The sequence below is a fragment of the Sebastes umbrosus genome, chromosome 10, assembly GCF_015220745.1.
Source record: "Sebastes umbrosus isolate fSebUmb1 chromosome 10, fSebUmb1.pri, whole genome shotgun sequence".
In the NCBI taxonomy this organism is placed as follows: Eukaryota; Metazoa; Chordata; class Actinopteri; order Perciformes; family Sebastidae; genus Sebastes; species Sebastes umbrosus.
Window position 1 is genome coordinate 34,326,281 of NC_051278.1, and position 17,065 is coordinate 34,343,345.

At 44.2% G+C, this 17,065-nt stretch overlaps 2 protein-coding genes across 2 annotated transcripts in view; one reads left to right on the forward strand and one right to left on the reverse strand.

Annotated features, from left to right (window-relative positions):
• aprt (adenine phosphoribosyltransferase) overlaps positions 1–3,147 on the forward strand; it is a 15,744-nt gene extending 12,597 nt beyond the window's left edge. The window contains exon 5 of the mRNA XM_037781512.1: positions 2,614–3,147. Within this exon, the coding sequence (XP_037637440.1) occupies positions 2,614–2,753 (140 nt within the window). The 3' untranslated portion in view covers positions 2,754–3,147. The remainder of the gene's footprint in view (positions 1–2,613) is intronic.
• A 766-nt stretch (positions 3,148–3,913) lies between these two features.
• cdt1 (chromatin licensing and DNA replication factor 1) lies at positions 3,914–13,912 on the reverse strand. The gene is made up of 10 exons (XM_037781470.1): positions 13,263–13,912; positions 12,882–12,992; positions 11,222–11,532; positions 10,946–11,140; positions 8,946–9,091; positions 7,430–7,530; positions 7,068–7,256; positions 5,800–5,937; positions 5,471–5,672; positions 3,914–4,594 (listed from the first exon to the last, which is right to left on the reverse strand). Exons 1-10 carry the CDS (start codon positions 13,770–13,772, stop codon positions 4,431–4,433), a joined length of 2,067 nt encoding a protein of 688 aa, XP_037637398.1. The 5' UTR covers positions 13,773–13,912; the 3' UTR covers positions 3,914–4,430.
• Positions 13,913–17,065: the final 3,153 nt, after the last annotated feature.

Below are 17,065 nucleotides of genomic sequence, written 5' to 3' on the forward strand. Positions count from 1 at the left end.
ACACCTGTGATGCTAATTACAGGACACACCTTAGTTTAACATGTCCCTATGGTCACATTATTTTACATCTTTTCTAGGGATACCATCATTTTTTGTCCAGGTCAGTTTCATTAGTTTGTTTTTTAAAATGATTCTGTTGAACCACAATTCAAAAACAATGTCTGATTTTCATTAGTTCATTTTCAGTACATTTTTATTTATTATTACTTTTGTCAGTTTCAAGTTATTTCAGTGACCATAGTGGGTTTTTCTCTCTTTAACGGAAGGGTACCAACAACTTTGTGTGTGTGTGTGTGTGGGTGGGTGTGGGTGGACGTGGTATAAAACCAAAGTCTTTCCTGGCAGTATAATTACCAGAAATCTGCCTTAGCTGTTTCATGAATGAATGTATCTTAGTGAAGGGCAGGTTTGAGCATTCTAGGTATAAAATAGCTATTGGCTTTTCATATGGCTGGGACATGAGTACCAGAAGTGGGGGGGCCAAGCGGCCATTGGCCATTGCACGTCCAGACAGGAGGGAGTCAGCAGTGGTTTTACTCTCCAGATGTTAATCTGGTCAGCAGCTGTCTGCACAGCTCCGTCTCAGCTGAGTCTCACGGAACCGCCACCTGAACTGAAGCATTTATTTACGCTTCTTCATGTCTATATTTTTTTTCAACAATAGGTGTTTAAACGTGAGGTTGATGCCCATTAAAGCATTGAATAATATATTTATGTGAGTGTGGATCTTTATCCAATCAGAACCAACCGTCGTGTAGCCTCATTCAGATGAAATCACAGTGATCTGATGACATCCAGCCCAACACAGTTTCATCATGAGCCTGGTGGGCTCCTCGCCGGGCGCATCGTTCTGTGCGCCGCGACCGAGCCCTGCTATGAAAGGCCCGACCGTGAGTTTTACAGCACGCCTCTCCCGGACCTCGCCGCTACCCGGGGCCGTTGACCTCTCGCTGTGCAGTATGCCCTCTCTTCCTGTGGGGAGGGACGGGACTCCCGTCGCGACTGTCAACCAGGGCGGACTGTCCTCCGTCTGAGAGGTCTGCGGCGATGTAGGCATTGATCTCTAATATGCGGCTAATGGGGCGGCTGTGGCTCAAGAGGTAGAGCAGGTTGTCCATCAATCGGAAGGTCAGTGGTTCGATCCACGGCTGCTCCGTGTCACATGTCGATGTGTCCTTGAGCAACACACTTAACCCCAAATTGCTCCCGAAGGCATAGCCATCGGTGTGTGATGGGCAAATCACCTTAGCAGCCTCGGGCATCAGTGTATGAATGTGTGTGTGAATAAATGCAAGTCCATTAATAGTTAAGGTCAGGCATAAGGTCAAACTTGGGTCCAAAGCCAGCTCCCCTGCTTCCGGTGACCATTGGGGTGGTGGATGTGCACCTGGACCAAAAGCTGGACTGGTCTGTGAACTCTGACGCTGTCTACAGGAAGGCGCAGAGCCGGCTCTTCAGATGCTTCAGATCAGCCAGATGCTGCAGATGTTTCACCAGTCCGTAGTGGCCGGTGTCATGTTTCCTGCCGTGGTGTGCTGGGGAGGCAACGCGAAGGTTGGGGACGCTATGCGACTAGACAAACTGATCAGGAAAGCCGGCTCGGTGCTGGGCACGGAGCCGGACTCTCTAGTGTCTGTGGCAGAGAGAAGGACATCCTGGATAACACCAACCATCCCCTCCACTACACATCGGCCAGCCAGAGAAGCAGGTTCAGTGCTAGACTCCTCTCCCTGAAGGGGAAGGTCTGCCTTCAGAACTCTTTTGTTCCCATTAGGCCTCTTAATTCATCCACCCCCAGTAGGGGGCTGTCCCTTCAGGACCATGGACACAGTCTCACAGTGTGGCTAAAGTCACTCAGTGTTTGCAATACTTTTGACCTCTTTGCACATTAATAATTGTATTGCCGTACCTTGCTATATTTTGCACATATCTGGACATGTTCTACTACTGTGTCTTTTTATTCTACTGTTAACTGCTCAGATCCTGTTACCCAGGACTCAGCTGCACACCCGCCACTACTTTTATTCATTTCAATGTTTAATTACGTCTGTAGTGGTACTTACTTACTGCTTACTTTTAACCTTTTACTTCATCTATATATCTGGTCCATTACTGTACTATACCTTTATGTTAGCTGCTGGACACCTGAATTTTCCTCGAGATGAATAAAGCATCTACCTACCTACCTAACTACCAACCAACCAACCAACCAATCATATGAACATGGTATCTGGTGGTCGGGCTTTGCAGTGGTCTAGTATAGAGAGTGGACCACGATGCGACCCGTAGATAGTTGAGAGAGGAAAGAGAGTCAAACGGTCTGGCTGCCCCGGGCATTTACGCCCATGTGGTATGCGCCCTAACCACTAGGCTATCGGGTCGCCCACCATCTTGTAATAAAGTGACATTCGTGTGTGTGTGTGTGTGTGTGTGTGTGTGTGTGTGTGTGTGTGTGTGTGTGTGTGTGTGTGTGTGTGTGTGTGTGTGTGTGTGTGTGTGTGTGTGTGTGTGTGTGTGTGTGTGTGTGTGTGTGTGTGTGTGTGTGTGTGTGTGTGTGTGTGTGTGTGTGTGTGTGTGTGTGTGTGTGTGTGTGTGTGTGTGTGTGTGTTTCAGGGACGCTGTATGCAGCCTTTGAGCTGATGAGGAAGCAGCAGGCTGTGATTCTGGGCTGTATGGTGGTCATCGAGCTCAAGGAGCTGAACGGCATCGACAAGCTGAACTCACATAGTGTGTTCTCCCTGGTGCAGTACTGACGACCGCTGCAGCCCCCACACTAGAAACCAGTCCAACACAGTCACCTCACTGGAAACCAGTCAAGCGCAGCCGCCACACTGGAAACCAGTCCAACGCTGCCGCATCACTGGAAACCAGTCCAACGGGGGTTCTAAAAGCAGTCACCTCTGGAGCTCATGCACACATTTACAGTTTTTGTCATTTCAATCCCTGTTTTGCAGTTTTAATCAGCACTAAAATACTAAATGATTTGTCATTCATTCATAATTCAAATCATAATAACAATTCCAATTGTTAGTGGTCTCGTATGTCTCTCTGTGTCTAGAATGTTCTGTTCCTTTTCACCTGCTAAATGCTGGGACCAGTGCCTGAACAACATACATGAATATATAATAAAACAGTTTCTCAGCTGTATTTCATGTGAATATGAGTTTTTCTTTTGGATGGTCCAAAGGGTCTTAAAGCCTTTACATTGGTACTCAAAGTGTGTATTTGATAGGTGTGTGAGCTATCCAGACATGGCCTTCCAATATCTCGGACTATTTTGGAACATTTTTCTGAGGAATGCTTTCAGACAATGTGTGTGAGAAAATGGAGAAAAAGTCCTGCTGGCTGATGAAGGTCCCTAATAATGAACAAGCAGCTGCCAGTCATCAGTTCTATTATTACTGACCACTGCAGGCAGAGATACTGTAGTACTCCAGCAACACACAACTATCCAGAGGTATAGGGAGCATTTTAGAACAGTGCCAACACCAACAGGACAAACCTGTCAATGCATGGTCTAAATCAAAATAAGAAAATAACATTTCCTCATTTGATGAGGTAAGGAAATCTCTGGTTAAATAATCTGATCAAGTTCAATGTCAACTTTTGCTACTTGGTTAAAAACTGTCTTCACATTTCAGTCAGTACTCAAAGTGCTGTGGTTGTAAACCGTAGACGGAACACCCACCACGTGCACCGTCATTGGATTCATTTATATGGAACTGAGACACACTATTGTATTGTTATTAAAATTACGTTTTTAAATGCTAAAAGCACCACAAATAAAATCCCATCATCTCAAAATCTTAGAAAAACAAACTATAACTTTCTGCATTAAAGTAGGGAGACCTGAACCGCCGACGCCGTCCTGTCTCTGGTTCTCCTCCAGCTATCACATATTTAATGCAATCACTGCCTTTGTGTTACACATTGTTAGATTTAATAAACTGCATTCACAGAAAACAACTGGGGGAAGCAGAACTCTGACAAATGATTGTATTTCTGAAACATTATCAAACAGTGACCTTTAAAAATAGAAACATTCATCAGCTCAACGTCGTAGAAAATAGATCCTTAAAAAGTCTGGAAGCTGATATTACCCCTTCATGGAGGAACTAAAACAAAGCAACAGAACAGTAGTGGGGTTAAAACAACCGGTTTACAACACCGTCCCCCTGATGGTGGAAAAACCAGGACTAGGTCTGGTCGGTCCCATGTGGCCTCTGTCCAGGAGCTGTTCTTAGAACAGTTTGTGGCAGCGTACAGCGCAGGGCACACCACAAAACCCATGGTGCGTCTAAACTGTAAGATACACGAGCCTGCTGCCCACAAACCAGCGAAATCACTGAAACATGTTTCCCTGTAAAGCAGCCTGTGTCCAGTCTGCTGGCAGCTCCCACAGCGAGGACTGAAAGGCCATCACATCTAGCTCAGATTCTCTCCTCCTCTCGTAGTTTGTTGCTCAGTTTGTCCAGAACTATGTTGAGCTCCATGTTCTTGTTCAACTTCAGGTAGAAGTCCTTCCTGATAGGATGAATGGTCAGCCAATCAGCAGCCACTTCTGCCAGCAGACGGATGTGTTTCTCCATTTCACCTGTTCAGAGAGGACGAACAGCCAATCACATTACAGCAACAGGTTTCCTGCTACAGAATAACAGTGAATGTTACAGTAAAATGCTGCTTCTAGATTATTAGGGGTGCAACGATCCGTTTTTACAACGATACGATTTCCATGGTTCCGATACGACTCAAGGACGATATCTGGCTCATCTAGAGCGATACGATCCGATACGATTCAATGATTTGAAATGGATACAGAAAGTTTTTTTGCCAAAGATTCAGTCAGTGTGACTGAAATAAATATGTGATACTGGACAGAGCAGGTCAGGATTCTTCAAAGTTTTTCTTGTGACGGAATCAGGGATAAATTAATTATGGATGTAAACAACGATTAATGGCAAATACATACAGCTTTTATTAGAAAATAATAAAAAGTGCAACTGCAGGACCTGCTGCTTCAGTTCTCCAGATACAAGGCAGTGCAATATTTAACACTACATATAATAAACCAACTTCTATTCAGTATAGTATTCTAGTGATCAACAGCTTGATAACTGCAGAGGGCAGAGCTGGCAAGCTGGCGCATGTCTGGAGAGTGAACCGGAGTAACGTTTAACATTTCTTTACTAATAAAAGTGCTAAAAACACTTTGATATAACGTTTGTAGTCCTTAAATACAACGTGCAAATCCATAGTATCCATACAATGGATTTTATATCGATATACGTCTCCCGTGAAGGACAACTTGCCGAGTACCTATGGATGTAGTTGGAACGTAGGAATATAAATGGATACATGGATGTAGTAGATGAATCGTTACACCCCTAATTTCTAGCAGTTAATAATAATAAAAAATTGTGTGGAGGTCGGTCGTCGGCTGCTCCCGTCCATCTCTGCTGTTTGAACCAACCTGTGCTGAGAGCAGATCTGTAGCTGGCCACCGTCCTGTTACAGGCCACCTCCATTATCAGAGACGGTTTCTTCTCTGCTACAAAAACATTGCGGAGGATCCTGGCCAGCTCGGGGAGCCGTGACATCATCAGCAGACGCTCCTCCTGGGTGGGGTTTCGAGTCATGGCTGCCTGGAGCTTCTGGGCCTCCTTCGCCCGAATCTGAAACACCAACAAATGAGCAGAGACAACACTGTGATACATGACAACGTTGTGTTCTGATGTGGCAAAGGCTAATAATACACACAGTCCATACTGCCCACCCCCGCCCTTCTCCTGGTCCACTCACCCGGTCCAGCAGGGACTGGGACACTCCTTTCAGGGCAGTTGGGACCTGAGCTGATGCTTGGGGTGCTGCTGGGTTCTGTGGAGATGTTGGCTCTTTATCTTCTGTCTTCAGAGCCAGGGAAACCAGAGCCCTCTCCATCTGAACGCAGGACGACAGAATAATGACGTGTGAACTGGACAGAACGATGCCGAGTACACTGAATTCATATACAGTACGCATCAGAAAATAAAGCATGACATTTAAACACAACGACTCATCAGGCTCGCTGGAAATGAGCCAGGCCGGCGCAGAATCCATCACTGCGCAATGCATGCTGGTTAGAGGTTAGATGCCGCAGCTGCTCTCCACCAACTGCAAGACTCAGGGCATGATGGAAAAGCCTGGCTGTCTCCTGATCAGAGAGCTGATTGGGCGGCTGTGGATCAGAGGGTAGAGCAGGTTGTCCACCAATCGGAAGGTCGGTGGTTCGATCCCCGGCTGCTCCGGGTCACATGTTGATGTGTCCTTGAGCAAGACACTTAACCCAAAAATTGCTCCTGAAGGCATAGCCATCGGTGTGTGAATGAGTATTTATAAGATTTATAAGATCCTGATGGGCAAAGTTGGCACCTTAGCAGCCTCTGCCATCAGTGTATGAATGTGTGTGTGTGAATACTGACATGTAGTGTAAAGCTAGTCGAAAGACTAGAAAAGTGCTACATAAATGCAAATCCATTTACCATTTACCCATTAGCTCTTAGTTTAGACAGCAAACAAAACACCAAGTGTTGTAGAAAGTCACAACTTCCTGTGTAACTGTAATATTTAACACTAGATGTAGGTTATTAGTCTGTGTTGGGCATGAAGGTTTCATCTGTTAACATCCACATCTGTGGTTGATAATAATAATATTAATAATAATGAAGGTTATTCATATATAACACTTATCAAATCAAGGCGGACATAAAAATAATAAAGGATAGAATCCAACGCCAGACACATGCACGTTTCCACATAGATTTACAAACAAATATAAATAAATCCCAATGTGGTCTGAAAACTACAAGTAGCCTACAGATCGGATCTAACAGGAAGTAACTGTCTCTGTGACTTCCTGTGAATTCAGTGAAGGCTGCAGGAAACTGTCCGACCTGACCGCAGCTGTTAGTCTCCGTCCCCTGCTGCTGCCGCCTGATCTCGGCTACTTTCCAGGCGAGGTGCAGCTCATCTCCAACGAGCCTACTGTTTATACATTATTCATAATTTCAGAACATTGACCAACACGGCACCTTTGGTGTGATGAGTGAGCGAGCCTTGTCCAGCACCTCCTGAGCTGTGGCCAGCGTGTCGATGTGAGGAGGCTGCGGCAGCGGGCTCGTGAAGATGGCTGGCACAGTGTCCACGTTAAAGCGAGGGTGCCAGCGGGTCAGTTTGTCTTCTGGAACGGACACCGGAGGAACCAACGAGGACAGGAAGACCTGCAGACAGAGGGAGAAATGAAGCGCGCTGAAACACCTACATGTATTTCCCATGTGTCCGTGGAGACGACCGTCTCAGCTCAGACCACACACGGTTAGGGACTGGGACTTTGCCTAGATGTGACTCTCACTATATGAAACCAACTGGAAACAACACCGGAGCAGCTGCTGACCTTGTGGTGCTGTTTGACTATGGAGACCTGATTCAGGTGGAAGATGTGTCTTCTCTCCAGGAGGCGAGAGGCTGCCAGGACAGGACGAGCTCCAGTCTGGTCTGAGGAGGATGACAGGAAACAGGTCAATACATGAACACAGGATCATGAGCACTAGGGGTGGGACGATTCATCTACTACATCCATGTATCATTTATATTCCTACGATCCAACTACATCCAAAGGTACTCGGCAAGTTGTCCTTCACGGGAGACGTATATGGATATAAAATCCATTGTATGGATACTATGGATTTGCACCTTGTATTTAAGGACGACAAACGTTATATCAAAGTGTCTTTAGCACTTTTATCAGTAAAGAAATGTTAAACGTTACTCCGGTTCACTTTCCAGACATGCGCCAGCTTGCCAGCTCTGCCCTCTGCAGCGCGAGCACGCATCAATGGCGTGCATGCGGACGAACGGCGCACTAGACTCCTCGCTCTCTCAGCCGGTAGCGGCGTGGAGGGAGAGGGGCGTCGGTCTGCATGAGCTGCGGTGCAGAGGAGCCGGTCGGCAGAGTTTCAAGTGTTATCGATCACCTGACGAGGGCGGCTTCACCCACCGGAGCTTTCCCCGTGCGCTGACGTTGTTTCATTCAGAGAAAATTCCTTTCCTTTCCCCGTCATGATATCTACGTGCACGCATCATCAGCCTCACATATCCAGCCGGAGAGCAGACGGTCCACGAGGTGAATTATCACGACGGGAGTAAAGTAAAAAACAAAACAGAAACTCAGCTAACGGCAGTCTGACGTAGTTTTAACATGTTCCTCCAGATGTTTCTCCAGATGTTTTCATGTATGAAAAGAGCCCAAATGAACCCTGTAGGAGGACTACTGGATTACTATAAGCAGATTATTTAAACAGCGTTTGTAGAGGAATGATTCTGTCCCAAGCTGTTGATCACTAGAATACTATACTGAATAGAAGTTGGTTTATTATATGTAGTGTTAAATATTGCACTGCCTTGTATCTGGAGAACTGAAGCAGCAGGTCCTGCAGTTGCACTTTTTATTATTTTCTAATAAAAGCTGCATGTATTTGCCATTAATCATTGTTTACTTGTTTATATCCATAATTAATTTATCCCTGATTCCGTCACAAGAAAAACTTTGAAGAATCCTGACCTGCTCTGTCCAGTATCACATATTTATTTCAGTCACACTGACTGAATCTTTGGCAAAAAAACTTTCTGTATCCATTTCAAATCATTGAATCGTATCGGATCGTATCGCTCTAGATGAGCCAGATATCGTCCTGAATCGTATCGGAACCATGGAAATCGTATAGTAGTAAAAACAGATAGTTACACCCCTACTGAGCACCTATAAAAAGGACCCACCGGTTACATCTATCCCATTTAAAAAAAGCTGTGGATTAAAGGTGAACTGATCACAGTGGTAATCGATATTAAACTTGTAATATTTGGAGCAGAAGTGGTGACTGAAAAGATTGTGAAAAGGGTGTTTTTTTTACCAGAGAGAATGACGGGCTCCACAGTGAGCTGGTAGCGGCTCTTCTTAACGCTGCTGTTGAAGGTTGGGACGTTCTTCTCCTGTCTGAATGTGTAGGCTTCAGGAAACACCGTCTTTATCTGACCAACGTGGCTCTCCTCAAAGCGCCTGTGAGGGGGATCAAGACAAGAGGCAAACATTAAAGCCAGGTCTAACCTCCGCCATGTTGTACTGGATGTTTAGAAGGCTGTTCTATGGGCTGATGAATTATTATTACAACAGGAGCACTAAAAAGGGTTTCAACTGACATAACAGCAGCTTTTACTGCACATAGCTGAACAGTGTACGTGTTGTAGGTTCCTTCCCAGAGTATCACAGAGCCGCTGAAGGAAAACCTTTGGTTGTCCTCACATGGTCAGCAGAATGTCTAGAGCAGGGTCTCTAACCTTGTTCCCTCTGAGAGCTAATAGGACTAAATGAAAGTGGCTGAGAGCTCCTCATAGCACCACCAGTTGTACATCAACAACAGCAGATATCATTTCTGTCTTACTTTCATGGTCCTTTAATAACGTTTCAGCCACACAGTCATCGCTTCTATTACAGTCCCTCCATCGGTGAAGGGCTCTGTGCTTCGTTAGGATGTGTCCACTAAACGAAGCCTCTGCTGCAGCGTTGGCCTTCTTCATCAGTTTGGTGAACCGAGACGGTCGTCTTTTAAGCCTCGTTTTCAGCTCCTTTGCCTTCTCCGTTCGTAGACCGCTACCACACGGAAAGTCCCGTGAAAAGTTGCCGTGGACTTTGGTGAAGTGGCGCTCAACGTTCCATCTTCTACCGACTGACACGCTTGCAGACACACACACACATCTGTCTCCGCCCATTGCTCATTAAAATAGGTGATTTGTTCCTTTTTATTGGCCTGGCTATTTTCTGCGGTCGTTGTCAGATCTGGTGTACGCTTGCTGGTCTGCTAACATCGCTGATGTCTGAAATCTGAAAGCAGCTCAACTTGTTTAATTGGCCGATCGGCAAATGTGACTTTGTGTCATCTAATTAATGTCCATATTCTTGTAACCTTTAGTGAGCCACTCAGACACCGGTAGAGCTACTGGTTGGAGACCCCTGCCTTAAAGGATAGCTAGACACAAAAATATGGGAAAGTAGGGTCCAGGTTGAAAAACACCATCAGTGACTAACGGGGACAACAACACTTGTTGAAACTGGTCCAGTATTGAGGGGGAACGCTGCAGCCACTGGCCGCTAAACCAGCTGTAATTTAATCTTTTGGGGCAACCTGGCACCGTCCATTTACGTCCACTAACAGTTCTTGTTGTTGCCACTGACAGGCTCAGATTGTTCTTATCAGTGTCTGACAACATGGTGGAGAGGAGCCTCCAGAGGAAGGAAACCCTCCTCTTACCTTCATGTGACTCGTTGCCAGAAGACGATGATGGAAACGTGAGTGAGAGTTTGAGAGAGGACTGCTGGTGTTGTGTTGGAGCTTAGCTGTAGTTTAGTGTTAGGGACATTTTCAATGTCATGGCTGAATATTTAGATGATTTCCACAAGGTGGAGGCGATGCAACGTTTCAGACTGACGCTTCTCCGAGAGACACAATAACAAAGAGACCGGATCAACGGTTCCTTTCTCTGGAGGCTGATAACAATCTGAGCCTGTCAGTGGCAACAACAAGCACTGACGGTGCCAGGTTGCCCCAAAAAATTACATTACAGCTGGTTTAGCTGCAGCGTACCTCCTCAATACTGGTCCAGTTTCAGAAAGTGCTGTTGTTCCCGTTAGTCACTGAGACACAGAAACATGAGAAAATAGGGTCCAGGTTACAAAATACCGAAGTTATCCTTATGGGTTTTTTGAATTTCTTTTAAGACTAAAACTTTCCCAGCATTGTGAGTGAAATCAACACATTTCTGAAGACACTTCTGCATCACTGAAAGCCTCACATCAGGACTTGAAATCTGAAACTTAAAGAGTCCAACCAGAGCATCTCTCCGTCCTTCTACCAACCTGTGCATCATGTCCTGAACGCCCTGTTTGATCTTGGTGAAGGTGGCCGTCTCACAGCGGTTGTACAGCATGGCGACCACCGTGTCCATGCTCCTGAACATCTCAGCCAGGACCTTGTACTGGTAAGGCAGGGATAGACCTGGGGGGGCCGCTTGGGCGAGAGTGTGGTACCGCTGGTATGCAGGCTGCTCAGTACTGAGGAACAAGAGATGGAACCTAGTGTTAGTGGTACAGTCCAGACTGGTACTGGAGGTATGGCTGTAGGTATATGCTCACCTGTCCTGGGCTGGTGTCTCACTCAGCTTGCTCTCCTTGGCCTCTCTCTCCTCCTTCCTCCGCTGAGCTTTGGCTGCAAGCTCTCGGACTTGTGCTACAGAGAACTTGAGGGCCGTAGCATCAGGGGTGGCAGGCGTTGTGGTTTTTGGGACAGGGGGGGTGGTACTGTTGAGAGCTGAAGCAGCTGGAGAGGAGGGAGAGGAGGAAGAGGAGGATTTCGAAGCTGAAGCAGCGCTGGTGAATTCCTCTGTGTGTTTCTTGATCCTCTGAAGGCAAGACTTGAGGGTTGCGATGTCCTCTCTACACAAAGCCTGACAGAGAGGAGGGAAAGTGTTTTGTTGTTGTCAACTCATCCATCATGTGCAGAGCCAAACCAACAAGTACACACTACTAACAAGTACTGTGTGTGGATCTACTCCTCTTATACCACAGAGCTCCTCACGTGTTCCTTCATCACCATGAACACACACTGTAGTCTATCTGGACTCAACCCCTCATCCACCGTCCTGCTGCCACCAACACTCACTAAAGCACCACATGTGGATTCATGCACATATCTCCTCCACCCTTTGCTAAAAACATGCTTCCTAAAATTTTCCTGACTCAAATTTCTTCTCTGTAGATTTTTCAGACCCGAACAGACCTTTTCCCTGAACTGTTCCATGACTAATATATAGATATATAGATGACACCTCCTCAGTCTGTATCAGCACGTCACCACTGACCTGAATCAGAACCAGACCGGCCAGCTGGAACACTAGAACACTGGTCACAATGAAAATCACTGAGCCAATCAGATGTCAACAAAAATAAGGATCAGTCCAAATGATCAATACTGAAAGTGTTAGATTGGATGGTGTGACAGGCAGCGGTGCGCTCCGTGACAGGCAGCCTGCAGTTACTTTTTATCATATTGTTATTTTGCTCATGATGAATAGTTGGCCCACATTTCACCGCCCTTGCCAAAGTGCCGTCCTGGGCAATGGCCTAGTTCACGTATACAAATGCGCTGGCCGTGGCTGTGACGGCGGGCGTAGAGGCAGCTCTGCGTAGGAGTGTGCGTTAAGTCCATCGCCTCCTTCTTGCTTTGCGATGACGTCCAGCTCGCTCTGGCCAGCCCTACCTCACACAGCGGTGAACATGTTGGCTGCTCCAAACACCATGAACATTATTCTGCTGCTTGTATGATCAGTTCACTTTTAGAAATTCTGAATTTCATATGTTAGAAAACAGAACAGGGCCAATAGTCTGGAGTCATGTTTCCCCCCCGTATTGATCCAGACCTGTAAACTACTAAAATCTAGTTCTATACTGCGTAGGAACCCTGTAAAAACTACAGAATAACACCATGTTTATCATTTCAATTAAGTACACTGGGTCAGCATCATTATGTTTACCTTCCACAGCCATATCAGACACTTATCTCACTGTCACAGTGTGTGTATATATATATAATATATATATAATATAATATAATATAATATAATATAATATAATATAATATATGTACACACATACACACATATACACACACATACATACCAACATACATACACATATACATATATGTGTATATACGTATATATATACACCATGTAGTCCCTGCCCAGATAGTGAGGTGACTGGCTGCACATTAGTGAAGCACAAAACAGTGTGTTACCTTGCTGGCCCGTCCTCCACTGTCCCTGCTGTTGACTGGACTCCTCTGTGGAGAGCTGTTGGTTTGGAGGTGGTCACCGGGCCGGAGCTGGGTCACCTCACTGGGCCGGAGCTACACATACACAGACAGACAGTCTTCCTTGAGTTGTACACACATAGGCTACAGTGTGACTGTATATATGTGCTTTATATTCATTTTTTTCTTAAGCTCGCAACCAAAAAATAACCCAACTGTGTTTACTGGTTACCATTTCTGTGTGGCTGAAATAATGAAGCCGAACCTGTACTAGTGTGGGTACTAGCTCCATGCACTAGCTGGGACTTACAGACATGTCTCTCAGAGATGGGGGGTCCAACAAAACAACATTAGCGTTAACGGTACCTGCGGGGTGTCCTGAGGGAGGAGCAGTCTCTTCCTGGCCTTCCTCCTAGGTGCTTTCTCCGGGACGTCAACGGCAGCTTTAGCGGCACTAACGACCTCCGCCTGCCGCCTCTTCTTTGCCGTGCTGTGGTCGGCGGTGGCTGAAAACACGGCGGCCCCGAGGTCGAACTCTGTCTCGGCCGAGCTCCGCTTCGGTGTCTGGGGACTCGAGGGAGGATGCTCGGCGGGCTTACCGTCAGGACCCGCTCCGACGGTTAGCTCCGCGGCCTCGTCGATAACTCGGACAAACTCTTCGTGGACGGAGGACGAACAAAGGAGGTCAACTGTGTTCTTCGAGGATCTGGACCTGGTGCTGGCGACGTTAGTGCTGATCCTAGACCTGATCCCAGACCTGCGCTGCTGGGCTGCTTTCACTGAGCCGGCGGCGCCCTTCTTTCTCTGGGAGAAGAAGTCAGTAACTCGAGCCTGAGACATGGTGGAGGTTCTGGTTCTGGTGCAGGTGGTGGACATAGAGAGACACTGCACTAACCTACAATGAATCGGTGAAGGTATAAATACCGTCCATCGACAACAGATCTCCGGAAATGTTCACACTGCACAGGAAGAAGAAAGGAAATTCGCGCGAAGTCGCCAAAACCACGCCTCTTCCGGTCTACGTCCTAGGATAATAAAAGAAGGACGGGCCATGTTGATTATGGAGGGCCACAAGAGTCACGTAAATAGTAATAGAGCATTTCATTGATGAATTACTAATTGTACAATAAAAACAAGCATTAATAAATGTGTTTACAAATTAATTTATTAATTTTACAATAAAAACAGGTATTGATGGATTCATATTTCATTTGTAAATTCTTTTCATAATTAATCTATTAATTGCCCATTAAAATGTCAAATAATTAAATACTTTGTAATTTTGTCCATTTATTCATAGATTAATAAATGAATTTGTAAACACATGTATTAATACATATTTTTATTATACAATTTTTCAGAAAGTTGGCTCCATCCATCCAGAACATTATTGTATGTATACAGTGAAAGAATAGATGCAAGAATAAATACTCACAGAAATCACATTTATAATCAATATCCAGCTTGAATCTTTCCAACACAAGTTTTACTGGATAAATTCTATGTAATATCTTTAAAGATACTTCCTTAAGTCTGTTATTGATACAGTATTTATCACCAAGCTTCCTCCCGCTGTATATCCTAAAATAAAGAAGACCAAAAACATCTAGATGAAGGGACAGAAACACAACTGAGTGTGTTCCTGGTATGTTTGTTGGAGCACGTCTCTTTCACTATATTAGTACCTCCAATATAAATATATTCTCCAATATAAATATAGTAGTATCTCCAATATAAATATATTATCCAATACAAATAAATTAGTACCTCCAATACGAATATATTAGTACCTCCAATATAAATATATTATATTCGTACCTCCAATATAAATATAGTAGTACCTGTAATATAAATATATTCTCCAATATAAATAAATTAGTACCTCCCATAGAAATATTTTAGTACCTCCAATATGAATATATTAGTACCTCCAATAGAAATATTTTAGTACCTCCAATAGAAATATTTTCCACCAATCTTCTGATTTGACATGTTGATCAACAGTAGCAGAGTTTTGTAGAAGTATAAGAACACTTTCTGGTATGCCCAAATAAATAAATATGTCTTTTACAAATTCCGTCACATCAGACTTGAGGATTTGACTTAATTTGAACAATCTAGACATGACAGAGAATATAACTAATCAAAGCTGAGGACATAAAACATGACTGATGACTGCACATTAAAAGTAACATTAGGCTAAATCAGCCTCTGTAGCTGAGAATGGAGAATTAACTGTTAATCTATATTTCACTCAAGTTCTTAAACAGCTTATAATTTGAGGTAAGTATCTTAAAATTGAGTACAACTATATCTTTGTATCTTTGTGTCTTTTGTTAATGAAATGAATTGTGTCCCAGTGTAATGACTCTAGACTGAACCTGAATGTCTCAGATGTTTAAGGACATGATTAATCAGTTTAGACGATGATCACATGTCCTCACATCCCATGATCAATGGACCTGACTCAGAGCTGCTACAGCTGTCTTCACTGACAACAAGCTATAGACTTTGGAAAGAGAGATAACTGGTTGCTCGGTGTGTTCAATCGTAAGGCAAAACGTGTCCGGTGCTCTTGGAAAACAGGGAAAAAAATCTGGATAAACAGGAAGGCATCCAGGCACTCCAAAATATCAAAAAAGTAGCAACAAGGAAGAGAATATATTAAAAAATCTTTATTGTAGTGGCTAAATCATTTAAAAAGCCAACATGTTTCGACCACTGTAGGTCTTTGTCGGGGCTTACAGTGGTCGAAACATGTTGGCTTTTTAAATGATTTGGCCACTACAATAAAGGCTTTTTAATATATTCTCTTCCTCGTTGCTACTTTTTTGATATTTTGGAGTGCCTGGATTGCCTTCCTGTTTAAGCTATAGTCTTTATTTATATATCATTTTTATAATAATTTTTCTTTACACCCACTGTGACTTTTTCTATGCTGTCTGCAAATCAAATGTCCTTTATAGTCAAACTTCCCAACCATAACATTCAGTAGTTTGATCTATAGCCAGATTCTTTTAACTACCTACACCATTCATTAACACATTCTAATGAGTACTCTGTCTTAATCATCTGGTAGTCTATAGGCCTATGCACACACCTCTTAACATACTCTGTTCTTCAGTTTCCTCTTGTTTTGCAGGTTTAAGGGACAGCTATGTTAATTACAGCATATGAGGGCGACTGGATTAAAGTCCGTAGCCTATACGCCATACACACCGCTCATTAATATGAAAGACTTAATGGGCATTTAAGATATAAATAAGTAATTCTTCTTCTTAACTGAGTATTTTACCTCTGTGGTATCACACTGCTTAAAGCTGAAGTAGGCGAGATTGGAGCAAATATGATTAAAAAAAGTTATTTTTATAAAACGGTCACTATATCCTGACAGTAGTACATGAGACAGGTAATCTGAAATAAATCATGTTCTTCTGTGTCCTCTGGTGTTCCTGACGGCATCTGCAAGATTTCACAGACCGGAGGAAAACAAGCAGTAGAGCTGATCCGGAGTCTGCTGTCTCTGAGCAGCTGTCAATCACTCAAGAACTCCGATCAAACAGTCAAACTAGGCAGCGCTGATCAAATATGAATCAATATTCTGGTACTGTAATGTCCATTTCTCTCAGATGTTCTCAGATACATCTTGTAGTGTACTGTTTAGCTGTAAAATTAGAAAGTTTGTGACCCGGCAGCCATGTTGAGATCAATTGAGGAAATACCAAGCACCGCCCACCAGCCGGAGCACAGCCAATAGGAACGCTCTCTCTCTGAAATGACCTGTGATTGGTCAAAGTCTCCTGTCACAGGCTAGATGTTCTAAAGCCTGAAAACAGAGCCATGAGGAGGTGCAGAAGTCTAGTTTTCTCTCAGAACACTTGAATTACAATATGCTGAAAGGTTATTATGGAATTTTAGCCCAATGATGCCAAAAATATACTGACTACCGCAGGTTTAAGAAGCCTAATGGCCTAATTGAATCCAACCTGGGGGTTAGGACCCCTTAGAGGTCCCAAGAATAATCTGAGGGGGTCACCAAAAGGGAAAATTCTGTTACACGTTGTGGATATTTTTTTCAGACTTTCCTCTAATTTTTGCGCACAGCCCATGAGTCAATTCAATTCAATTTATTTTTATATAACGTCAAATCATAACAGAAGTTATCTTGA